The sequence below is a fragment of the Notolepis coatsorum genome (genome assembly GCF_963971535.1).
Source record: "Notolepis coatsorum genome assembly, chromosome: 2".
Lineage (NCBI taxonomy): Eukaryota > Metazoa > Chordata > Actinopteri > Aulopiformes > Paralepididae > Notolepis > Notolepis coatsorum.
In genome coordinates, this window is record NC_140166.1 from 205306670 (window position 1) to 205333816 (window position 27147).

At 43.5% G+C, this 27147-nt stretch overlaps 2 protein-coding genes across 4 annotated transcripts in view; both read left to right on the top strand.

Moving 5' to 3' along the window:
- ppp1r2 (protein phosphatase 1, regulatory (inhibitor) subunit 2) overlaps nucleotides 1–21083 on the top strand; it is a 55948-nt gene extending 34865 nt beyond the window's left edge. Inside the window, exons 4-6 of the mRNA XM_084309114.1 lie at nucleotides 1352–1452; nucleotides 12478–12663; nucleotides 18772–21083. Coding sequence (XP_084165240.1) covers nucleotides 1352–1452; nucleotides 12478–12663; nucleotides 18772–18791 — 307 coding nt within the window. The 3' untranslated portion in view covers nucleotides 18792–21083. The remainder of the gene's footprint in view (nucleotides 1–1351; nucleotides 1453–12477; nucleotides 12664–18771) is intronic.
- Nucleotides 21084–22645: 1562 nt separating this feature from the next.
- The window catches only part of LOC311224192 (arf-GAP with coiled-coil, ANK repeat and PH domain-containing protein 2-like), a 77895-nt gene continuing 73393 nt past the window's right edge, over nucleotides 22646–27147 (top strand). For all 3 annotated transcript variants that reach the window (XM_084309070.1, XM_084309071.1, XM_084309072.1), the window contains exon 1: nucleotides 22646–23189. In XM_084309070.1, the coding sequence (XP_084165196.1) occupies nucleotides 23137–23189 (53 nt within the window). In that variant the 5' untranslated portion in view covers nucleotides 22646–23136. The remainder of the gene's footprint in view (nucleotides 23190–27147) is intronic.

Consider the following 27147-nt stretch of genomic DNA (forward strand, 5'->3'; position numbering starts at 1 on the left):
GTGAGCGAGGAGTGGGTTTTAAAATGGGTCGGCGCGACGTCCGGAGCGAGAGTTCTCCGCTCCAATCCACTCCAGGCCGCTCACAGTGGTTTAACACTGATGTAATATACATGTAGTACAATGCCAAAGCAACAGATGGCGATGTACAAACATGAAGGCCATTTTCAACCAATGAGAAGGGTGAACCTGTGATATCCTGTTCAGGCTTTGTCACTCACATCCTGTTAGAAAAAGTATATGACGCCATTGTTGTTGTCGTTAGCTTACATGCTAACGTTAATGGCAGCGACCATAGCATTGTGGCTAGGCTAGCTATCATCGCTTAATAGAGCTAGTGAATGGATAAACAACGTTATTTAACATTGCAGAATGGGTACAATTACAATGCGGCTCAATACAAACAATTGTTAAGGGGCCCAGGGGGTGTAGACTGTTGTAGTTTGAGCTAATTTACACCATGCTCCAAAAAAAACAAAAAAAATCTGCCGAGCGATGTGGAGCGGGGAGCGCTCGATTCAAGGTGAGCGAGCGGAGAGCGACTTGGGGGCGGGGTCAACATGAGCGATTAGCGGAGCGGAACAAGCAGTCTAGAGCGAAGAGCGGATTTGACGCCCGCGCCGATCCGCTCACGTGGCCTGCTGAGAGGCCACTGTACCAGACTGAGCCTCCGTACTGAGAGGCCACTGAACCAGACTGAGCCTCCGTACTGAGAGGCCACTGTACCAGACTGAGCCTCCGTACTGAGAGGCCACTGAACCAGACTGAGCCTCCGTACTGAGAGGCCACTGAACCAGACTGAGCCTCCGTACTGAGAGGCCACTGTACCAGACTGAGCCTCCGTACTGAGAGGCCACTGAACCAGACTGAGCCTCCGTACTGAGAGGCCACTGTACCAGACTGAGCCTCCGTACTGAGAGGCCACTGTACCAGACTGAGCCTCCGTACTGAGAGGCCACTGAACCAGACTGAGCCTCCGTACTGAGAGGCCACTGAACCAGACTGAGCCTCCGTACTGAGAGGCCACTGAACCAGACTGAGCCTCCGTACTGAGAGGCCACTGAACCAGACTGAGCCTCCATACTGAGAGGCCACTGAACCAGATTGAGCCTCCGTACTGCAGGATGCTTTGTGTTTTCACCAGATTCCCTTACTGGCCTATATCTCTTAGTGAGCTAGAGATACTGTATCGCTCTGTCATTCTGCTCTGTGTACCTCTTGTTTTGCTCACTCAAACACGCACGCCCCCTGTCTCACATCTCTGTTCAACACTTCTCCATCCTTGTTCTTCTCTCACCCCATCTGCTCTCACCATCGTGGTTCTCTCTCTCTCTCCTCTCTTCCCATCTCCTAGGCTGGCAGCGGCCGAGGGCACAGACCCACGCTTCATGAGGGAGGAGGAAGAGGAGGATAGCAGTGAGGAGGAGGAAGATGAGATGAGCCCTGAAGAACAAGGTATAGATACATACGACACATACACACCAGGGTTGGCGATCAACGGGGGCTTGGGACCAAAATGCCCCTGAAAGGTTGTGAAATGCTTTTTAATTTAATTAAATTAAAGTTCCTCTGGTAGAATAATTAAAAGTGGAAGCGTAGCATATTGTGTAGCGTTGTCTATTAGGGTTGTGCTGATGAGCTCGGCAGCCTTTGCCGTCCGTGAATGGGTGAATGAGAGGCACAAATTGTAAAGGGCTTAGAGTAGTCGGCAGACCCAGAACATTGCGATATAAAGGCAGTCCATTTACCATTTTACCAATCACTGGTTTTAATGAACTCAAAATGCATACAAAACACCAACATCAGTAACCAGGGCAAAAAAAGGCCCTTGAATACCAACAAAGTGAAGTTCTTACTCTACACACGGTGCGCTACTAACATTTCCCTGACGCTACTCTCCACGATACACACACAGCTGCAGAAGGCACTGCAGAGCACACAGGGGACCGTTCCAATTGAACCGCTTCCATTTTGGCTCCGAACCCTCCCAAGTTGTCCTGTATTAATAACCATACCGTGCAAGGAAACGCTCGAGAGCTCAATATTTCACTCCCCCTTGCTGTGAAGTGACCTTTTGTTTAGACCTTTAGTCTTCTTAACTGACCTAGCGAGGACACGGGCTGAGCCACGCGTTGCATTCGAAGCGGGACAATCCGTTAATATAGATTTGTGATCGTTGAAAGGGCTCCTTGCTTTACTGTACATTCAGAAATAAAGCAGTTTATCAGATTACCCACTTGAACGACCTTGATCTGAAAAAAGCTTTCCAGCAGCTGCTTGCTCTAATTCTTCTCTCCGCTCACCAAATCACCAGAAACAGACCGGTGTACAACATGGTTTATGTTATTTTAATGCACCACCAGATGGTTTACAAATGGAGCCTGATGATTCATTCATACTTTGGCTCGCGTTGTTGATTTAAAGAAGAGCTGTATGGGGGGGGGGGCAGGTGGCGCACGGAGATTACGTTCGTCACCAACACCGGGAGACACTAGGATTCGCCTGTTCGAATCCAGCTCCCGGCGTTGCTATCAGCTTGGCTGGCCTCTCACACTGATACAATTGGCTGTATCAGGGGGTGGGAAAGCTGAAGGGTGGGTCCTGGGCGTTGTGGACAGCGACCCCTACAGTTCGGTCGGGGCGCCTGCTCAGCGAGGGTTGGAACTGAGGAGAGATAGTGTGGCCTCCCACACGCTACGCTCTCCCCGGTGAGAACCTGCGCGGCCAGGTTGGCCTGCCCCAGGCTGCAAATGCGTCGGAGGAAAGCATGTGACAGTCTCCGGTCTCCCGGACCAACAGTAGGGGAAAGTACGCAACAACCAGGAAGGGTGGGATGGGAGAAAAAATCGGGAAAAAGGAGGGGAAGAAAGATAAAAAAAAAAAAAAAAAAAATAGCTGTATGTTTGTGTTTTTAAAGTTTTTTTGCCTTTGAAGCCACATGTGGCGCTGCAGGTTAAATCCCCATTACACCCCATTTATAGCCTATACTATGTGTGTATTTACAGTGCATTTTACATGTGAACATAATGGTTACATTTTAACTAGTAGAACGACCGCAACAACCAAGACCTGTAGATTCCTCCTGAGCAATGTCAGAAGGATCTGCCCCTTCCTGACTAAAGAAGCCACTCAACTCCTCGTCCAATCAACTGTCATGTCTCGCCTCGACTACTGCAATGCAGTGCTTGCTGGTCTACCGACCACCGCCACCAAGCCTCTTCAACTCATCCAGAACGCAGCCGCCCGTTTGATCTCCAACCTACCAAAATCAACCCATGTTACCCCACTTCTCAGGGACCTGCACTGGCTCCCCATCGCTGCACGAATCCGCTTCAATGTCCTCGACCTGGCATATTGCGCGGCGAAGGGAACGCGTCTATATTAATCCCAGCCGAATAGTGCAAGAGCGCTTCCGCATTCTTCGCTGTGCATGCGCATGAGGTCCTCGCTTAGTTCAGACGCCCCATTCAACACGGTTAATCACAAACTCGAAACTCCGTTAAGCTCCAGAGAGAGAGGGTGAAAACCCACAGTTCTTGCCCGACTGATGGGAGCCGAATCGCGGATCCGAGTTTTCTGATGAATAGCCCCAAAACATGGAGGTCGCGAACGGCGCCGGCTTCGCTGACCAGAGCTCTCTCAGATTCAAAGTTTTAATTGAAGCCTGGAACATACATGTTTCGGAACCAATGTGTAACTAGACAGTTACAATATAACATTTATATTAATTAACCCAGTTAATGCCTTAAGAGAGAGTCTGGTGGTCAATTACTACGGAAATGTTGTGTCTTACTAATAACTAATTCCTTGGTCAATAGAAGTCTCTGTGATACTTTCTGAATATGATTTGGGAATGGGCAGGGTTATAATAGAAGAAAGACAGTGTAAACAATATAATTAACTCTGAATATACTAATGACGAAAAATAAACAGGATACACAACAAGGTGCATGCGATGAGGTTATATGTAGTGCACCTTGTTGTGTATCCTGTTTATTTTTCGTCATTATTATATTCAGAGTTAATTATATTGTTTACACTGTACACTTTGAATCTGAGAGAGCTCTGGTCAGCGAAGCCGGCGCCGTTCGCGACCTCCATGTTTTGGGGCTATTCATCCGAAAACTCGGATCCGCGATTCGGCTCCCATCCGTCGGGCAAGAACTGTGGGTTTTCAGCCTCTCTCTCTGGAGCTTAGCGGAGTTTCGAGTTTGTGATTAACCGTGTTGAATGGGGCGTCTGAACTAAGCGAGGACCTCATGCGCATGCGCGGCGAAGAATGCGGAAGCGCTCTTGCACTCTTCGGCTGGGATTAATATAGACGCGAAGGGAACGGCTCCCGCCTACATCCGGTCAATGGTCTCTAACTACACACCCTCAAGACCCCTCCGCTCTACATCCTCTGGCTGCCTCAGACCCACTCCTATCCGAGCACAATGGTGGAATGAACTTCCCACCACAGTTAGGACAGCCGAATCCTGTCATGTCCAACAAAATTTGCGGAGGCCAATTAATTTGGTGATACTTTTGAGATTGCTAGAATTCAAGGAAATGCATTTAGGTCTAGGTAAAATGTATTCAAAGATAATTGACTACTGGCTTAAGACCCTGTCATTGGAGCTTCTCCTGCTGCAATACATCAGTTAACTTTGAATGTAACTTCCAGCTGTACATGGAGTCCCTGATGTAGATCATGCCCTGGATGTTCACCCTTGATCACATGCACTACTCAAGATGGCTTCCCCTACACATGTGTCATGATGAAAAACACCCAGATGTCCTAGCAGAGTTCAAGTCTGGAACTACTTATTTTCCATGGCAGTCAGCCAGTGCCATGAGCAGAACAATGCAATGGTGAAAGGTTCTGGTTCTATTGGACTGACTGGCAATCCTGGAGCACTCGGACACTGGATAAGGGCCAGAAATGTTTGTGACGGGCCGTAAATCATGGTGCTACAATAGTTTGAGTGACAGGCCGTAAAGCGACAGCATGGTGCTACAGTAGTTTGAGTGACAGGCTGTAAAGCGACAGCATGGCGCTACAGTAGTTTGAGTGACAGGCCGTAAAGCGACAGCATGGCGCTACAGTAGTTTGAGTGACAGGCCATAAAGCTACAGCATGGAGCTACAGTAGTTTGAGTGACAGGCCGTAAAGCGACAGCATGGCGCTACAGTAGTTTGAGTGACAGGCCGTAAAGGGACAGCATGGTGCTACAGTAGTTTGAGTGACGGGCCGTAAAGGGACAGCATGGCGCTACAGTAGTTTGAGTGACAGGCTGTAAAGCGACAGCATGGTGCTACAGTAGTTTGAGTGACAGGCCGTAAAGCGACAGCATGGCGCTACAGTAGTTTGAGTGACAGGCCGTAAAGGGACAGCATGGCGCTACAGTAGTTTGAGTGACAGGCTGTAAAGCGACAGCATGGTGCTACAGTAGTTTGAGTGACAGGCTGTAAAGCGACAGCATGGTGCTACAGTAGTTTGAGTGACGGGCTGTAAAGCGACAGCATGGTGCTACAGTAGTTTGAGTGACAGGCTGTAAAGCGACAGCATGGTGCTACAGTAGTTTGAGTGACAGGCCATAAAGCTACAGCATGGAACTACAGTAGCGACACTGGGTGCCATCACCATGACCAGAAACCAGTGCAAGCAGCATTCCTGAAGGAGGTTAACCCTTTCACTGCCGCACTACCAAATGGTTTAACCCTTTCACTGCGACAATACGGAAGGTTAACCCTTAACCGTCTGTAGTGTGATAGTAAAGGGTTAACCTTCTGTAGTGTGGCAGTGAAAGGGTTAAGGTACTGGTGACTGTGCTGGAAGAGATGGGGAATCCATTTCTAGAGCGAGCCAAGACCTACTAGTCATTGACTGAAAGGGCACCCAAGTGGCTGAAACTGTGAAGGATAGAGACCCTTGGTGATGAGCAGTAGACCCAGTGTATGACAGACAGGCTAGAACGGTGTACAACACCTGTCACTTCCAAACAACAAGTTGCTACTGTTCAGTAGGCCACCCGTCTCTTTTCGAGGCTGTAATCGCCTGTCAAAGACGAGATGGAAACATTGACCATTTCTTCTCCCATGAATACCAGGCAGTCCCACCAAATTAAATTTAAATTAAATTACATTTAAAAAGTAGGATTTTAATTTAAATTTTTTTGCTGCTTGGAATCTGATCTGCTCTAAAAAATAATAGTGTGCCTATGGCTGATGCAACAATTCTCTATGGTGCAGCTGTGGTTCAAATTAGGGATGCACAGATCCAACTGTTTCAGTCCCAATACTGATACCGATTGGTATCAGTATTGAAAAAAGTAAAAAAAAGTAAAAAATAAATAAAAAATCTAAGTTTAAAAAAAAATATTATTAAATATATTTAGTTTTTAAGAATTGTAAAGGATCGCAAGTGTGTTTTTGATTAGTTGTAAACAAAGACAGAAAATAAACTTCATTCAATTAATAAACTGTATGCCTCACTGTCACTGGAAGATACTGGGATCATTCTTTTGTGCAAGGCAACATCAGACTTGACTTAAAACATTACTTTCCTAACTTAGTGAAACTAAATGTAACAAATTAACACGGATATAAATGTACTGAATTGTTATTTCTTATTATAATTGAATTATTATAATTTTTTTAATCCGATATATATATATATATTTTTTTTTCTACCAATACCCGATCCAGCTATTTTTGTGATATCGGCGGCCGATACCAATATCGGATCGGTGCATCCCTAGTTCAATTGCACAATCCTGGAACATCAAGAACATTTCAGTATGGAGAGAGTGTTTGCACCATAAGTCTCGACTTGTGAAAAGCAGCATCAACCTGGGATGTATATACCTGGGATGTATACCTACTGTACCTACCTACCTACCTACAGTACCAGCCTGAAGGCTTCAGCCAGACAGAAGAGGGGAAAGTGATGCCAAAGAACTGGAAGGACTTCCTTCATTGCAATAAGAACAAAACCAAATAGTTTGCTTTCCCATCACACAAAGCTGTTCATCTTCCTCTCACAGAGGGCAAGGAACTTAATGCAACAGATGGAAGTCCTCTGCTTTCCTGCCCAGTGATACTTGGCCTGCCTCAACCTGTGTACGCAAGAGGAGGCCAACACTCGTTCAGCAAGATGGAATTTCGGTACATAGCTATTCACTAAGCGGTTGCCACAATGAATTCAACAAAGTGTCTAACTCTCCCAGTCCTTCACGATTTCACCGGGTGTGACACTGCATCTGCATTCGCTGGGAAACGTTGAAGTCTTTCCCAGAGGTGAATGATGCTTTCAGTGAACTCCTATGCATGAGGTCAGCGAAGGATCAGTGTTAATGCAAGAGCGATTTGCGGTGCTGATGTATGACCAAACCGGTGAGAGGATGGCAGTGAACGACGCCAGGAAACGGCTCTTCACACGGAGGTCTAGAACTCTAGAGAACATTACTCCAACACGGGCAGCACTCAAGCAGCACATCCAACGCACTTGCTACCAGGCCAACTGGTGGAACCAGACATTGGTTCTGGATCCAGAGATGCCAAAGCCATCTGACTGGGGCTGGACAGAGGAAACAACTGGGTGGCAGCTGCTTTGGACCAACTCTCCGTGAAGCATCAACATCCTGTCATGAATTGATGCGCTGTTCATTGACTTCCCTCCACATCTGAAAATAAACATTATGGTATGCACTAACTATGTTAACAATTGTGCATTTATTGAGAAAACAACATGACATTTCTGTCATTATCACCATTATTAAAATGGATCTATGTGTAGCCAGGAGTTACAGACACACCCACTTTATGCTAATCCCATGCAGTTTGGGGCAAGAACAGGCAGTGTTAGTGGAAATGTGTTATGTTTTTTCCAAATATGGTGTATTGTACCATTTCTGCATACTGGGGTCCCTAAACAGTCTTGGACTTGCTTGACTCAACTCAACTTTGACTGGGTATTCAACTATTCATGAATCAAGATTTGCTTTGACTTGAGGCAAATTACTCAAAACTTTTAAACAGTTTTTATGAAGCTAAATAGCCCATTTGTATTTTTCTAGATATTGAGTATGTAAAGTTAACGTTTTGTTCGAGCCTTATATTACCAGACTGTTTCTGATTCGGACATGGCAGCTTATGAATCACACTTTTTTTCTTTTAAACTTAAAATGTTAACATTTACAGACAATGACCCCCGAGTTAAGCCCATAGAGCTCCCCCATATCCATATTCCAGGCCGATACGCGCGGAGCCGGGCCCCCAGCGACACGGGTCCCTTGAATTAATTGGGCCAGGCCCAGTAGAGGGGACACCCCCCCCCCCCCCCCCCCCAAGCCAAGCCCGTTACCTCCCATGTCACCGAGAGCCCCACCCCACGCACATCGACCCCGCAACACACAAGACCCCACTGGGCTATGAATCACACTCTTAAGGCGAGACAGCACCCCCAAAATTGCCTTCTTCCTTTTTTTTGACGATATTGAGATTTAGTTATATTTTGCTTCCTAAACATGTCTTCTATGAAACTAGTGACAATAAAATGTCACACACATTTAGTTGTTTATTTGACTTCATTTTGCCTGATTGCATCCATAATTGTGCACATATTTAATGGTGAAGTGCCTCATTTGCATATATAAACATAAAATTCAGGAAACTTTCAATATATTTTTTCTTAGTTTATATGTACATAACAAACTGGGAAAGTTTCATAGTGATATCTATTCAAGTATTTTTTTCCCCTATTAGGGGGTGCTGTCCCCCCTTAACTCAATCAGCGCCAGACCCGAGGAAAGTCGGGTTAACTCGCCAATCGTTCAGCGCCAGACCCGAGTATAGTCTGGTTTTCATCGTTATTTCTTTTATTCAATATTTTTATTCATTTCTCTCACACGGACCTCGGGGTTACCATAGGGAACCACTCTGAGATCGCTAGATTTTTTTTTAATTCTTTTCACATATTGAACAAGCCATAGTATTGTATCCATAGCTATAATATAGAATATAGATATAGCCCTGCAAACACCGCCACGCATTCCTATCTCTTAGAGCGGTGGCGCAGTAGGAACAAAGATGCTCTAGGCCTGCGGCGCTGAATGAGTTAACACAGAAATTTGGATGACGTCAAACAAACTGTTTTGCAGGCTGTGATGTACAGGTGTAGAGACAGCTCTGCGTAGGAGTGTGCTTATGAATTGACAGCTTTTCAAGACGGAGCTTCATCATGCTGTCCGTGATCCCTCACTAGTTCAAAGTCGCTGTAACTCAACCACAGCTTCTTTCTTTCTACACTACACTACACTACACTGTAGGTTACTTACTTTCTAGGCCCTGCAAACCCAAATAAGCTGATGCATACAAAATATACGTATTGCTACAGAAATATGTAAGTCCTTTACATTATTTTACGACTGATGACGTAACGAGGGGTGTCCCATTTCCTGGGTAAAGATGGGTAAGGCTGCGGTTAGACACAGGGGTATTTTCGTTTTGTTTTCAAGGTCAGTTTCGCTTTCCAGAACGCAACGTAATGGCAGGCGAGTTAGACATTTGTTTTGCCTCCTGAGCACAGTGATGTAGTACAATGCCAAAGCAGTAGGTGGCAGTAGGTGGCCAACATGAAGGCAATTTTCAACCAATCAGACAACTTGAATGTGCCAATACACTTCCTGCAAAAAAACAACAAACCACCATCTTTAAATGGCTCGCGTGAGCCATTTAGCCAACAGCATTTATTTTTCAGCAAAGAAAGTGCAATAAAAGTGCAATAAACTAAACGGATACATTCACTGTGTGTTCTGCCTCTCATTTGTTGATGAAACGAAACTAACATCAACACAATTGACCACCAAGAGCGGAGTTTAGTCTCATCGTCGCCGATTTTGTTAGCTTACGTGCTAACGTGATAGGGATATGCCATTATAACAGTATAGCATTGTGGCTAGCAGCTAACGTTAGCTCACGTTAGCCAGCCAGCACCAAACTGATGATATTAGGAGCTATCAGTAGCTAGATAACATTAGACAACACCTCATGTATTAAACAAAGGTGAATATATACAAGATACAAGATACTTTAATGCCACACAACAATGGTTGGTGGTAATTGTTTTCGGTACAGATTGTTAAGCACTGGTTACATCAAACATGAAACAGACATCAAACATCAAAAACGCCCCCCTCCCACCTCCCAATCCCACAATAAATACATATATACATAAATACATATAGGACAGTCACGGTAACAGTGTCTGGGCCATTTTGTTTAATGCTTGTTAAGATTGAAAGAGGAGCTCTGAGCTAACAGGGTCTGGTAGCTAGGTAGCTACGGCAGGTAGCTAACGTTAGCTCACGTTAGCCAGCTTCTCATGCAATCGTTAATGCTAGCAGAATGAATGGATGTAAACTTTATTTAACAGATTGCAGAATGGGTACAATACGGCTCAATACAAACAATTGTTAAGGGAATGCAGACTGTTGTAGCTTGGACTGGGCTCCTTATAACAATAACTTGACAACACATGGTAGCTGCAGCTATTTGGTGCCTCTGTCGTCACCGGACGTTGGTGAGGGCACGCAGATGTCGGTATCTACTGCGCATGGGCGTTGAGCAACAACGGCTCCACGCAGATTACATGACACGTTGTCGGCGCGTTTTGGCGAGTATCCAAAACGGAAACACAATTTCAGCGTTGTCAGTAGGGCAACGCATTATCCTGCCAAAGCGGCATTTCTATTTCACTAGGACAGCAAACGTAATCATTCAGCAACAAAAACGTTCCTGTATTCAATGGTGTAACCAGCCCCTAAGGGCCACTACCCAGTCCAGGGCACTCCGAAAACTAGGGGTAGGGGGAAGGGAATTGGGATTGGCCCTTACTTCCACCTCTGACAACGACCTATGAGACATAATTGAGCATCATATGCTTTGATCATAATGTCCTGAGCTCTTATATACTCTAAGCATCGAAGTGTAACAAGGCGACTAACGAAAACACTGTTTATTACAGATTTATGAAAAATAGGGATGCTCCGATATTGATATCGGATATCGGCCCCGATATCACTAAAATAGCTGGATCGGGTATCGGTAAAATATATATATATATCGAATTATTATTATTTAAATTTTTATATATATAAGAAATAAAATAAATAACAATTCAGTACATTTATATCTGTTAATTTGTTACATTTAGTTTCACTAAGTTAGGAAAGTAATGTTTTAAGTCAAGCCTGATGTTACCTTACCAGCGGCACGGTGGTGTAGTGGTTAACACTGTCGCCTCACAGCAAGAAGGTCCAGGGTTCGATTCCCGCTTGGGGACCAGGTTTCCATGATGCCAGGTACTCAGGTGGGGTATCTCCCAGGCCTTTCTGTGTGGAGTTTGCATGTTCTCCCCGTGCTCGCAAGGGTTTCCCCCCCCTGATAAGATAAACCCAATGGAAAAACATGCACAACAGATTGCTAACGCTGTGGCGTCCTTGACGAAGACGGACAGGAGCACTTGGATTGGTCCCCGGGGCGCGGCTCACGTTGACGCCCTATCTGCTCCCGGCTGCCCATGGGGGGAAGGACAACGGGATGGGAAAAGTGCAGAGACATATTTCATCTGCGACTCAGTGCATGTGTGTGTGTGTTCCTGTGGGTCGCCCATCTCGTGTGTGTGTGTTAAAACTGCATGACAAATAAAGACTTCTAGTCTAGTCTTCTAGTCTAGTCAAATAAAGACTTCTAGTCTAACCTTGCACAAAATAATGATCCCAGTCTCTTCCACACAGTGAGGCATACAGTTTATTAATTGAACAATAGGTATTTACATTTACATTTAGTCATTTAGCTGACTCTTTTATCCAAAGCAACTTACAAGTTCTGTACGACAAGTCATCAGGAAGGGCACAACTCTATCAGCTGAGTAACAATGTTCATAAAAGTGTTGAGTGCTACAGTGTAGGTTCGTTTATTATGATAAGTGCATGACAGTAAGGTTAGTTAGGGTTAGATTAAAAAAAATAAAATATAAATATAAATAATAATAATTAATTTCAGATAATGGTATGGGGATCGGTGCTCGGTATCGGCCGATACCCAAAGCCAGGTATCGGTATCGGGACTGAAAAAGTCAGATCGGTGCATCCCTAATGAAAAACACAGAGTGCTGAGCTGCATCTCAAATGAATAAGATGATGTACATCGCTTCTATGTGGCATCTACTGTTGGTTAAAGCTTCCCACCTGCCAAGATTCCCTGCTACGGCGTGTGATGGCCGCCGCATCCCAACCTCCATATACTGTATTTATTGCTCTTATCTCAGCCACCCAGACACTATAAATGTATTACTATTCTTTTATAGGCTCAGCTTAAATCATGCTGTTCATACATCTTGAGTTGTGGCTCCCCCCAACCAACCAACCCACCCACCACTGCCTCCAGTGTGCCTTTCTCTTCATCCATACATCTTGTAAATGTCTCTGTCTGCAGCCAAAAAGTCGCAGTTCCAGATGCTGAGGAAGATGCACTACAACGAGGGCCTGAACATCAAGCTGGCCCGGCAGCTCATCGCCAGTGAGCTGGAGGACGACGAGGAAGACGAGGAAGATGAGGACGAGGAGATGAGGGATGACACGGAGGAGACGGAGGACATCACTGTGGACCCCCAGCAGGAGGGTGAGACACTCTTATTCAGGCTATATCCAAGGAAAGAGACACTCTTATTCAGGCTATATCCAAGGAAAGAGACACTCTTATTCAGGCTATATCCAAGGAAAGAGACACTCTTATTCAGGCTATATCCAAGGAAAGAGGTACTCTTATTCAGGCTATATCCAAGGAAAGAGACACTCTTATTCAGACTACAGTATATCCAAGGAAAGAGGTACTCTTATTCAGGCTATATCCAAGGAAAGAGGTACTCTTATTCAGGCTACAGTATATCCAAGGAAAGAGGTACTCTTATTCAGGCTATATCCAAGGAAAGAGGTACTCTTATTCAGGCTACAGTATATCCAAGGAAAGAGGTACTCTTATTCAGGCTATATCCAAGGAAAGAGACACTCTTATTCAGGCTACAGTATATCCAAGGAAAGAGGTACTCTTATTCAGGCTATATCCAAGGAAAGAGACACTCTTATTCAGGCTATATCCAAGGAAAGAGACACTCTTATTCAGGCTATATCCAAGGAAAGAGACACTCTTATCCAGACTATGTCCAAGGAAAGAGACACTCTTATCCAGACTATGTCCAAGGAAAGAAGTACTTTTATAAGATATTCCTTTATTGATCCCCTTGGGGAAATTCTGGCGTCATAGTAGCATGGGGTAGGGGAGGTACAGGTATCGGCAGGGTATATATAGGCAATAAAATATGAATATAAAAATATGAGTGATAAACTGTGTAAACAATATAATTAACTCTGAATATAAACCGTATACACAAGGTGCAAGTGAGGGTCTGTACCCTAACTGGCATGATATACGTTATAGTCTAGCCTAGGTATATAGGTTTTTGTGGTCAAAAGTCGGACACACTTTGTGGTCACATTACTAATGGTTCTCGAGTTCTGCAGCCGTTAGTTCTCCAGCTGCTGGCAGCAGTCCATGCCCACGGTTGTGGAACCTGATGACCGCTGGCACAAAGGACTGGCCGAGACGATTGGAGTGTCGGGGGACTGTCTCTGCCACCCCCTCTAGTTTGACCAGCTCGATTTACACCACGGAGCTAGCCTTCCTCACCAGCTTGTTCAGTTTGTTGGTGTCCCTTGAGTTGATGTACTGTAGCACCCCCAGCAAAATGGAGGACGCTGGCTACTACAGACTGGTAAAACGACTGCAGCAATCTATTGCACACATTGAAAGACCTGAGTCTCCTCAGGAAGAACAGCCTGCTTTGTCCCTTCCTGTAGAGAGTAGGGCTATTCAATTACAAATTCAATTGGGCCAGATTTTAAAACCAGGAAATGTAGATGGGCCAGACATTTTCAGCAGCCTATTTAAAACCTTTTTTAGCTTTTGGTAATGACACATTTTAAACAAACGTGAATTAATGTAGTAAAAAATAACAATGTTTATTGTTTCACTTTTTAAATGAAACAATATTTTTGGTCACCTATCTGATCCAGGCACATCAAAGTGCAGAAACAGAATAAAAAAGAGCTATCAATGCACACCATAACAAGTGGCAATAACCGTAAACAATTACACACACACACAGGCATAACACAACGCCTCCTACTGCACACTGAAGAAACATAACAAATGCGTTTGTTTTAAATCACCAGGACATGTGTGATTAGGCATACCCTTGTTTACACATCCCACATTATGTTGATATGTACAGTTAACTGTAGGTTTTAAAAAAAAGATAAATGTCAGGTGCATTTAGAAAATAATAAAATAAAACTACAACAAAGGGTAGCCTACCTGCTGACATGACTTTCTTAGTCGGAGGAGTGACATCTTTTGGTCTGAACGAGAGCAGTGACTTTTGGCTCATAAGATATCAACGCAATCCGAAGGCATTGGTGAAGAGTGCAACAAGAGTTGCCTTTTTATTGAGTTCATGTGCGAAAAGCTTGATTCACATATGTATGTTGATCCAAACATACTGAGCACAACGATCGCTATGAATTTCCCCACTACGATGGAAGGGACCACTTCCTTTGCTTTGGAGGAAAAGTCCCCTTCTGTTGCAATAGTGAATGGGTCACTATCACCTCTGTGGGCAGAGTAAGTCCATCCAATCGACCAGCAACGTTATTTTTCAACCTTGCAATGTTGTGTTATCACATCAGTGATTTGTGGTCACGGCTTGTCAAATGACACTCGCCGGATGTTTCGTCTTGTAACTCGAGAATGGAGTCATGCAATAGGTTGAGTGTGGTGACGATCAAAAGGTGGCAAATTCAACTTTCTAACAATGTATTGGTTGATAGGCGAAAACGCAGCCCGGAGCCGACAGACGAGCAAAAAAATTTAATAATCCAATCCTTAACTCATTCAGCGCCAATCACGGAAAAAGTCGGGTTAACTCGCCAACCCGTTCAGTGCCAATCACGAGAAAAGTCTGGTTTTAATTGTTGTTTCTTTTATTAGCTATATCCATTCATTTTCATCCATCCAGCCTGATGTTATCATTGGGAATGGGTCTGAGCTTGCAAAAGGGCAAATACCGCCGCCTATGCCTTCCAGCCGGTATTGCACTCTATTAGAAATGGTGTAGTTTTTTCTGGGCCGATCTGAGCCGTGCGGGCGGGGTTTAAATACTCCGGCAGGACTAGCGTTTACAACGTTACATCTTCGATGCTGCCCCCCCCCCCCCCATATGCAATGCCGGGCAATGTGGGACGGACCTCCACGAGCAGTATTTGGAATGGCGATCAGATAATTGGATTATTTCTTTTGCATTACATCAGAGACCAGGTAAGGACTCTATATATAAAATCTTGCGTTGATCTGATATTTCTTTCTACTGCGATCGAAGCTGTGTGTGTGAGCCTTTTCACCGTTGGCTGCACGAGGAAGGATAATAATGATAATCTAGTGTTGATTTCAGGAAGATTCGATAATCAGGCGAAAAATTACAACGTGTTTAGTAGGGCTGCAACGATTATTCGACATAATCGACGGCATCGATCATAAAAACTCGTCGACGCAGAATGTTTGCGTCGATTAGTTGTTAAAAAAAATATATATTTTTTTTTAATATAATTTTTTTTTGCACTACCTATCTTTGTGAAAGTGTCTTCTCAGCTCTGGTCCAGCTGAAGACAAAGCAGAGGAACAGATTGGACATTGAGCATGACCTCAGAGTTGCTTTGTCTACCAGACTTTGAGACTCCAGCTTGTCAGGAGCAAACAACATCCCCAGTTATCCCATTAGTTCCCTGGGATGTTAAGCTAAGAAGGCTGCTATATATTTTTTTTTAGTTATTTAAACACTTCCACTTTAATTTGTATTATTTAATTTATTTATCTTATGAGTGATTGTTGTATTGTTCAAATACATTTTGATTTAAAGTTGCTTAAGATCCAAATTCAAATGTTTCATGAGTCATTATTTTAATTTGCTATGGGATGAATGAATGAATGAATGAAAACTTTATTTAACAGATTGCAGAATGGGTACAATACAGTACGGCTCAATACATACAATTGTTAAGGGGATGCAGACCTGAGAAAGACGTTTGTCTTGTTTCCATCAGGGTCCCCCATTTTCAATTCATATAGGATCATGTTATGTTAAGTTAACTGTTAAGGCAGAGGGACTGGACAACAGGGTGACATTCACAGGTGTGCAGACTTGAGCATGTGAGGTAAAACATGCATTGGAGAAGGAGCCATGCCCACAGGAAGCAGAGATTGAGGGTGTGACAAAAATAATCGTTAGATTAGTCGACTAATCGAATGACAAAAATAATCGTTAGATTAGTCGACTAATCGAAAAAATAATCGACAGATTAGTCGATTACCAAAATAATCATTAGTTGCAGCCCTAGTGTTTAGTGTATTCCACTACAACGCTATTATCGCGTCTTTTCCTGGGATTACTGAGAATCACAAACTATACTCATATTCAAAACTGTATAAAACGGAAATGTATGGATGAAAAAACAATCTGTTTTGTACATGTTGACTGGAAGCAACTCACTGACAATCGACGGGTGTATTAGACCCATAGCTATAATATAAGATATATTTTAAGCACTCGCAAATCTCGCAGTCTCCCCATTGATTAAAGCGATGGTGTTCTAGCGCCCCCTGGCTCATTAAGCGATGGCGCTGAATGAGTTAAGTGGTTAACAAATATTTTTTATAAAATAATATTACAATTAAAATATAAAAATTGCTATTAAATAGCCCATTTAATTCAAGCTCGCTGGGCCACTCAGAGGTTGCTTCTGGGCCGGATGTGGCCCATAGGCCGCCAATTGAATAGGCCTGCTGTAGAGGTCTTCTGTGTTGTCCGGTTTGGTTACAGCAGTGGTACTGGTTGAAGGAGAACTGGTTAACATGAAAGTCTATCCACTCAGGGGCCTTTCTCACTCACCCATTCGGTTCCGTTCCATTCCGTTGATTGATTGATTGATTGATTGATTGATTGATTGATTGAAAACTTTATTAACAGATTGCAGAATGGGTACAGTACAGTACAGCTCAATACACACAATTGTTAAGGGGATGCAGACCAGAGAAAGACTTTCGTCTTGTTTACATCAGGGTCCCCCATTTTCAATTCATCAGGACATATATGACATACATGACATACAGATAGTCAGTACTGCTACATCTATACATTTATGACATACCAGATTTGCAAATACAGTACTGTTTGTGATACAGAAGGAGTCAAGAAAAGGGAGTATATACATTTGACGTAGAAACTGTACATTGGAGGAGGTTGGGTGGGGGGGGTTGGGTACGTTGGGATATTGACAACCATACTGGGTAATTTACATTGGAGGTGGTTGGGGGGGGGGGGGGGGGGGGGCACATTGTATAAACAAGCAAAACTGTACATTGAGGGGGGGGGGGGGGGGGAGACACTGTACAAACAAACAAAATTGTACATTGGACTATTGACAAAACCATACTAGGTAAATGAATGTACATTGGATATTTACAGGGGCCAGTGTTTAATTGCAGTCTCCCGTAGGTGTCCCTTGAGAGAGGTTTTGAAAGTGGGTAGTGATCCACATTCCTTTACAGCTTTGGGTAGGGCGTTCCACATTGATGTGGCATAATTGCGAAACGTGTTTAGTCCCTTATTTGAGCCGAATCTGGGTTTAACATGATTTGTGGAGCTCCCTCTGGTGTTGTGATCGTGGTATTCACTGACCTTTGGGAAGTATTTTGACATGTACATGGGTACCTTGGTCGTGTAGTGTATCTTGTAGACCAGGCCCATTGCAAGTTGCTGTACTCTGTCGTCTACTCTAAGCCATCCTAGGTTGTCAAAGTGGGCAGGGGTGAGGTGGGTTCTGGTCCGTTCCGAGATCTGATGCAAACTAGTTAGTTAGTTAGCTAGTTAGCTTAGCCTGTTCAGCAGCTAACATTATCCCATCGCTCGTGGCAATTATATTGCATGTCATTGATCTACTGGTCGACCACGGCCGACTGGTTGGGCACCACTGGTAGAAATAAATGCATTCGAACAAGAAACCAATGTATAGACATAGCATGGCAAACAAAATTGCCAAGCCTAATGCGAGCCAGAAGTGCTGTGCTTTGTAACGTGGCTTCATGTTTTCATCCACTGAGCTGTGAGGCTCCACACGCTTGTTTTTGGTTGAGGTCTGAACTCTCAAATTCACCATAAATATAATTTTTGTGGGTATTGTCCAGTTGTTGCTGTGTGTTTTTATCTGCCCAAAATTCAAGCAAGCATGAAAAGCATTACAGTAACGACGTTGTGTGTGTCACGCCCCCCGCTCCCACTGGCCCGCACCCGAGACCACCTATTTCAAGTGTCCCAGGTTCAGCGGGGGGTAATACGAATCAGCGCCGCTTCGCACCCAAAAGGGGTGTCCGTCTGAGTGAGAACACTCCCCCCGTCCCCGGGGGCGCTGATTCGACCCCGATTGGTGAGTGAGAAAGGCCCCTCAATCTCCACGCCAATTAATAACCATAACTGCTGGGCAGCAGATTTTTACTGTCAAGGGATTTCTGGATTGTGATTAATCACCCCAAAACAAACACACTATTCAGTAATCAGGAATATAAATGCTCACATGTCTCACCTCTCTCGCCCTCTCGCTCTCGCTCTCTCTCTCTCCTCAGCCGACTCTCTGGATTCTTAAAGGAGGCAACGTACCACCCTGCCGTGCGCCTCGGCTCATGTACCATCCAAACAGACATTACTACGACACTCTGTGTTCCAGTGCTGGGGCCCTATAGCAAAGACACCGCTTCACCACCTATTAACACCCTACGACAGCCAACCTCCCCCCGGTCACCTACCTGTGTCAACTGCCCCCAGGAACGGCAAAAGTAAAACATAGATTTCATAGACCCTGCCGACTGCCTCTTCTGTTGCCAAGAACCCCCCCCCCCCCCCCCCCCCCCCTCTTCTCCTCTTTCAAACTGTTGTCTCTCTGAGGACTTTGATTGTGACCCTAAAAAGGAGCGCCGAGACCTTTTTAACTGTGGATAAGAAGCAGTGACAAGCCGGGGCTCCTCTTCACTCCTCACGCTGCTCACCGGTCCACAGTCTGCGAGCCACGGAGTTCCAGTTGTTCCTCAGCCCCTGGAGGAAGCCCGGGGAAACCCTGCACACGGCCTTGGAACAACGGCGTCCCTGGCCTGAACACGTGGAAGTTAATTTGGCGGTTGTGTTGGCAAGGTTCAAATGTTGTTTTCTTTTTTCTCTCTTCCCCCCCCCCCCCTTGTCGCGTTCCATCATTAGTACCTTCATGTTAAAAATTGGATCCTTTAATGAGCAAAGCAGTTGTTTGTTTTTGTGTTTTCCTCTCTGTCTTTGGTTCTCTTTTACATTCAGAAAATGTTGGGTATGTGGTTTACTTGATATCATAATTAGAATATAAGATATTCTATGAATTCAAATTAAATAGTTATTTTTAATTACTTATTCACTGTAGATCATATAAAGTCACCAACCAAATATAGCCTATGCGATCGGAATTTCATAAAAAAAAGTATTTGATACTTTCACATCCGATAAGTAATTATTACTCATAATCCATTTCTTATAATATGCTGTTGTATAGCACTGTGATCCTTACTAGATGATGATAAAACAGTATTGCGTTTTAGCCATTACGAGGTGAAGCAACGATACAGAGGTCGGTGTAATTGCTCTCTGCGTGTTTGCTTTCACTGTGTGATTTGATTTTGAACTACCGTTTTAACACCAGCACAAGGCCAGACAGGTGTTACACCCCTCAGCCCCCAGCGACGTGTACGGCCTGCGACGGCCCTGCGACTACGTCGGCACCGACTTCATGTTTGCGCGCTAAGATAACAGATAAACAGAGGAACCGTACTGAGGCAGCGGATGGAAGGGAAGGTGTGTGCTACTGATAAGCAGGACTGTGTCCTGTACAAAATGGACCCCGGCCTCCGAACAACTCTTTAGTTTCCGAGCACCGGGATCAGACGAGATTCGATGGGTGTTAATTGTCCAGGTTAAAGTTCATCTAACCAAAGTGCAGTGCAGTGTGGGTCTAACGGCCATCTTGATTATAGTCGAGTCTCGTCGGATCTACGGTGGGTGTCGAGGACAAAGGATTTGGGGATTGGTTTTGGGAAGAGCCATTATCAATGCTACTGATGCCAGTCCCTACTGTAGGCTTGTATGGGGATTTTAAGTTGAATGACTTGACTGCATGAAAAGCAAAAATATTGACAGGTGGAGTTAAACCACTACGGCTTATGAAGGCGTTTTCAAGCATTTCTGTAATACTGTGTCCTTTTTTGTGATCACTGATCTCCTAAACCCATTTACTCAGTACACCCCTTTTGAATTGCTCACGTGTGATTGGCCCTTTAAGTGTTAACACATCGACTTCTGTTCCCTCCAATCACAACAGTTCATTGATCCCCAGGAAAGATGTTGAAATACTGTTGTCGTTGTTGTCTCCTCTGTCTTTATTTTTGTTTTATCGAACAGCGAACAAGGGAAGATTATTGGAAATAAAAACTAAAAGTGTACAGAGATTATGTAATTAATTGGTTTGTCTTCAGATTCTAAGACAAGGATGAAGTCGTCAGTGAACTGTCATCATGACATTAACCCTAAAGTGGTTATTACCCGGCAAATGTGCCTCTTCTGTATTTATGTACATGTGTGTAAAATTAATAGGCTTATGTTCAATGTTTTATTTTTTTCTCCTCGTTCAGATTTTGGCTCCGATTCCACAGCCTTGTTTTTGTTTTGCAATAGTTCTACCATGTTTTGATTTGTTTTCTAAGGATGGTAGATTATAAGCAATCCCATGGCCGTGCAGTATGTTTGTCTCAGAATATGGGGATGTTTGAGTCATGTGTTTTTTTGTATTCTGAATTTGCATGTTCTTAATCATAAGGATGTGTGGTCTTTTTTGTCTCCTATTATTAAACTATGTTGGTATGGATGTTGTCTTTTTGACATTTATTAATTCTGAAATATCTATTACATAAACCCTCTGACTACTTGAATGCTAATCCTCTCTTGCCTCTGTATCATGACCTTGGATTACTGACAACACATTCTCAAGTCTTACTTACTCTATCTCTTATCAATTACATTAGATTCAAACATATTGTTATTATACAGCACAAGTGAAGAAGGTTGCCATCCAACCAGAGTGCAAATGTAGCAGTAAACGGCAATATACAATGTACAGGTGGTTAAACTGGGTACAACATATACAAATTAGTACTACTAAGATAAGATAAGATAAGATATTCCTTTATTGATCCCCTTGGGGAAATTCAGGCATCATAGCAGCATGGGGGGGAGGGGGGGGGGGGTACAGGTAGTAGAACAACACAGTATACAGGTAGTAAAAAACAACACAGGCAGTGTAAACAACTACTGAGTGTAGTGCTAATCAGATCTATGTACAGAGTTGTAGTATAATATGTACAGTGATACAGGTGTAAAGACAGTATGGTAGTAGTCATACTGGCCAGCAGCGTAACTAGTAAGTGTAGGATATGTACAGATATTGATGGTAAAGGACTGTACAGACAGGTGTGGATAGGTATATGAGGTGAGAATATATATATATATATGGTATATACAGTTTTATTGTACATACTATCATACAGAGCTATGAGTTATATGCAGGTGTACAAGTGAGTATATAGAGGGGTTATATGCATCTCTCTTATCAATGAACTACATTACAGTGACACTACAACAAAGAACAGTAGGGGCAGGTTTCACAGACATAGTTTAAGCCTAGTCCTGTCCTAAGGACTTTCCTCTATCTATGGGAATCTCCATTTTAAAGCAGGGTTTTAGTTGGAGACTTAATCCAAGTCTCTGAAATGGCAGTGTCTCCTTATGGCCACCAGGTGGCAGACGTGTTTAACAAATCGGCAGGCGTGTAGAACAAAAAATAAATAAACTTCTAGAACACTTCAGTATGAATGAATGGAGAGCAGTTGTGCAAATACTAACGTTATTGTTGCGTAATGTGCTCGGGTCTGGTTTTGGTTACATCCAGTAATACTTTAATTGGGGGGGGGGACAATCAAACTGAGAAATCATACTGTATTAGTTAGATGAAATACACATGAACAAGTTTTGTTTTATTTGACACCTATAATGTACATTACAGTGAAATGCTTGGTTCGGTATGAGCCCCCTTAGATTGTCCTTCATACAGTTAAAAAGAATAAAGTCCAAAAACACTATACAAAATATACAATATAAAATATACAAACTAAAAGTACAAAATGCTAACTTAAAAAATAAAAGTAAAAATATGGTGTGATCTTCTACGTTTTATTACAAGAAATGGGTGCATTTATTAATATAGGGTTATAGTTATAGATATACAGTGGAAAAACATTCACTTGGCTCTGGGCTCGTAGTACCGAGGAGGAGGAGGAGGAGGAGTGCCCTGGTTGGTTGTCTCACGTAGCATTCACGAGCATCAGGCACCACTTGACAGTCGTCGGTAGTGCTGCTGGTCGCAACAAGGCTTCTCCTCCCACACTGGCTGGCTACTACTACTATGACCTAGCTACTGGGCGCTGCTTTCTATTTACAATTGTACCACTTCCTCCAGATAGTTTTGTGTGTGTGAAAAATGATATACTTATTATATCTTTAATGGTCGCATTTTCCCCAATTGTAGAAAGACAGCTAGCCGCGCAGGCGCAGTGGCTACCGGCCCTGTCTGTGAGTGCGTTGGGCTTGCGGCTCTGCAGATATACCCTACTCTTGAGAGGAGCCAGCAGGACGGGACGGTGACACCGTAGAGCTAGCAGGACGGGACCCTGTAGCAAGGAGAGGATACTACTCCGGAGCTGCAGCTGGACCCTATTGGTAGCAAGCAACGCTACTACAATCCATTAGCAACAAGCGAGCTAGCCGCCGTTAGCGAGCTAACCGTACTCTGTTTTGGGATCTGTGTCCTTATTAATAAGCGAAGTGTTTCAGAGACAGTCCGTGATTATTACTCAACAACAGAGATGAAGATCACCGTGGAGTTCGAGGAATGTCTGAAGGACTCTCCAAGATTCAGGTAAGTCGTGTTGTTAAACGGGGCTTTGTTGTTCCCTTTTTATTATTTTTTACATTTATTTATTTAGGCGAAAGTATTGACCGAGCTACTTGCTAACTAATTAGCATATCAGTTTGCTCGCTCCCTGCCGGTTTTCTATTTTTGTCTCAAGAAAGCTTGGAGCCAACACCGGCCAAGGCAATGGAGCTGCTCTCTCTAGTAGTAGCTAATGTTGGCTAGAGCCAGTTGACCAGTTATTATTGGGCAACGTTTACAGTTAGCTAACTTCAGCAAAGCCTTTTGCCTGCCAGTAGACTGTAAATAAATGATGTAGCTAGCTAAAGATCGGAATAGCCTACTACACACATTAAATATGAATGTATGAGGACTGTTTGTGCCTGTAGCTTTAATTGACTTGTTGAAAATCCAAGGCTCATTGACAGTCATTGCAGGTTTAGGTCTCTTTAGTCTTCACCCCACCCCCCCAGGAGTTTTTTTTGTTTAGAATACTTTATCTCAGACTTTTACCCCTGTACCCAAATTAAGTATAGCTTGAAAATAGAAATGTATCTTAAACTTTTGATTTAAAGGAAATGTTGACTTCAGTAAAGATTATTTGGGATTTAGAAGCGTTGAGAAAGGAACCCCTGCTGTGCTCTATAACACCCTCTTTCACAAACGAGGAGCAGATGTCAGAAAGCTGTTAAGCAGGAAACTGGACAGAGTTTTGTTTATGAGAACATTTCCTCCAGAATCAGCTTTGGGGATGAACAAAAACAGCCTTCCTAGTCAGCTGGTGTTCCAAGTTGAAAGGATGACTGGCATACACACTCTGGGTTGGTGACAGCTGGCTCCCCCCTTCCAGAGAAGGCCAGGTAAGAAACGGGGTCCCCCAGTCATCGCATCAGTGAGATCTGAGGTCACCAACCATATGCTGTGTAGAGACTTGTTGGTGGGTCTAAGGATCCCTAACGGAGAATCATCGCTTCAGATGTTGCACCTTCACGCTCCTGTTGTAATATAATTAGTACGGGAGTTGTTTTTTCCTGTTGCCCCAGCACGGCGTCCAGCTGACGCAGCCAGTCTCAGAGGCTCATCTCTCTCCAGGTTTCCTCCGACCTTTGATCTACGGAGCAGTCATCGGCAGTCATCTGACCTCAGAGGCCTCTCAGGTCTAGCGTGGGTTCAGGCCACGATCCAGACGAGACAAAAAAACTCTTAAAACTACTCCCGTTTTCCATTCTGACCACCATCACGTTATGCTAGTTTTTTTTCCAGACCCTTTGTTGTGTTTGGCAGAGAAGAGGAAAGAGGGAGAGGATGGATACAAAAAAACATGGATCCATACCAGCGCAAAATAACTCACTGGCTCCACATCTGTTTCCATTTTTGTGTCCGCTTTCAACTCTCTGCCAGAGAATATGGAGCCCCCAAATGCAGAGAGGGTTTAAAAAATATATATAAATAATTTAAGTGGCAATTTGGTACACCCCACATCTCTTTCCCCTCTCATCCCCATTTTAGATGGGAAGTTGTCCGTGGTTACAGACCATGCCTTCAACAAGAAGAAGAGATACGCTGACATAAAAAAAACAAAAATTTGTCATGAGCTTTTTACATTTCCAAACCCGTGTATCATCCTCGTGTAAACCTGGTTTTTCCTCCTACTTTTGAAGTAGGCCAACGTGTCTCTGGCTTCTCTTCAAGTATGCCATTTGAAATTCCCGTCGTCTTTTCCCAGAGCTGCAGGATTTAGCTCTTGTTTTTAAGACTACACAGGTCTAAAACTGAATGTTCCTATCGTTATCGAACAACTGAAGAAGCCCACATATAAAGGATGTTTTTTTTTTGTGCATACCAACAACATGGGGTCACGGCGGTAGTGGCAGTAGGTTTATTCGAGTCTTCATGTTGACTTTTTTTTACAAAAGCAAACATACTACTAGATTTCTACCAATTTCTTACCCAAAGCTAACATGACCGTCCGCTTGGATTGGTTTTGTTGATGCTGGGTTTGGCAAAGTGCCACGATATTCATTGGTGAGTGGCCTCGGAGCCACGGATCCCTGTGCCTGCTGGCCTACTATAGGAACCACAGGTGAGGAGCATTCATGAATCATTAATTATCATGCACTGCAGTTTTTGCAGCCAGTCACTACCAGTGTTATTGTATCCACTATGCCCTATTTTTATTTTTTTCAAAGTTGCTATTTAGGCGTCGGTTACACCTAGGGTGTTTTCGTTTAGTTTTCAAGATGAGTTTCGCTTTCCAGCTCTTTGGGCCAGATCGTTTCTGTGTGATTTGCAGAGTTTTGGAGATAATTATGCCGTGGAGATATATGCAGTAGAGATGTCTGCGGTCACCAGTCCCAATACAATGGAGCTGGTTTTAAAAACTCCCTGCAATGTCTCTTTCCAGAAATCATGACCTGGTTACTCGAGATAATCCACAGACCTATGGTACTTTGGTAGAAAATAGTTCTTGAATGAAACTGCTCACAACAAGGTCTGTGGATTATCTCGAGACGGAAGGCCTTCCCTCATCAGCAATAATTTGTATTACCTGCTGTAACCTGCATCATGTGTTTGTACTATAACCAGTGTTTCCCCTAGGATTTTTTTCAGGGGGGGGTGGTAGGCCCCCCAAAACTACTAGTGTTGTTGCGGGGCGCGCGTGTCACGGATACGTGGTGTCAACAGTGTCGTCATAGACTCGCGCAGTAAGGCGGTTTTTAGTATCGGTGCATTTCTCTACACTGAGCTGAAATGAAACGATTGCACATAAAATTAGGTAAATAAATATTAACAATATTTATTTTATTTACAACGCATACATTTACTTATTTACAATTATACATACAGTAGTGACAACACACATATGAACTATTTACAATACAGGGAGGCACATACACCACTCATAACTATTTACAACCGGTGTCAGAGTGAGAATGCTCAAGTTGTTCAGAAATTCTGAGGGCTCAGAGTGCACACTGGACGCTCTGACCGAAGAGTCAGTTTATCAGAGCGCAGCAGATTTTCAGAGTGAATTTATTAACCTTAACTAGGGCCCTATGAAATCTGTTTTATCTTTTCCTGTTTTTGGATATGGATTTTCCTGTTTTCGGATTTCTCGGTTTTTAATTTTCCTGTTTTCGGATTTCTCTGATTTTATATTTTTTCTCTTTGGATTTAACCAAAAAAAACAATACAAAATTATGTTTTTAACTTTAATAACGGTATATCTGCAAACAGTGCCAATGTAGTTCAATGTTCAGTGCCAGTTCAGTTATGAGGTTTCTTTTTTCCAATTCAGTTCAATGCAGTTCAACTGCCAATGCAGTGCAATAACTAAATAATAATTAAATAGTTAAATAACTGGTGTGATCAGAGCCGGTGTGTCTCAGACCATAGACACAGGTTTATACCACACCACAGAGCAGCAGGATGGTGGAAGAGACCCAGGCCACGTCAGCACAGTGGCTGGACCAACACCCACTCCTACATTATATATATATTAAAAAAAAAAATAATAGAAAATAATATTTTTTTCAAGAAATCTGAAAAAAAAAAACAGAGTTGGGACGGGCACGCACACACACACACACACACACACACACACACAGAAAGGGAGAATGGCTTATATGAACTTCATATATCAAGTATCCAGTTCATCTTTATAGTGTAACGTTTGGTTACTTGAAGGAGAAAGAGGGAGAGAGAGACTGAGACTAGTTCTGCGCGACGCTAGTCGGTCTCGGAATTGTCTCGGAGTTGTCTCTGAATGGATTTGGTAGCTTTTTTCTGCGTCTCCGTAGACCGTGCCGCGCCATTGTTTTTAAGTCTTAGTGAAGATTGATTTATATGAAAACCGATGTATGTATAATTTAGCTAGCTCGCCAATGTTACTATGATTAAAGCTAACTTTAATAAAAAAAGTATTAAAATAAAAAAAGAAAATTATTTTTTTTATACTTTTTTT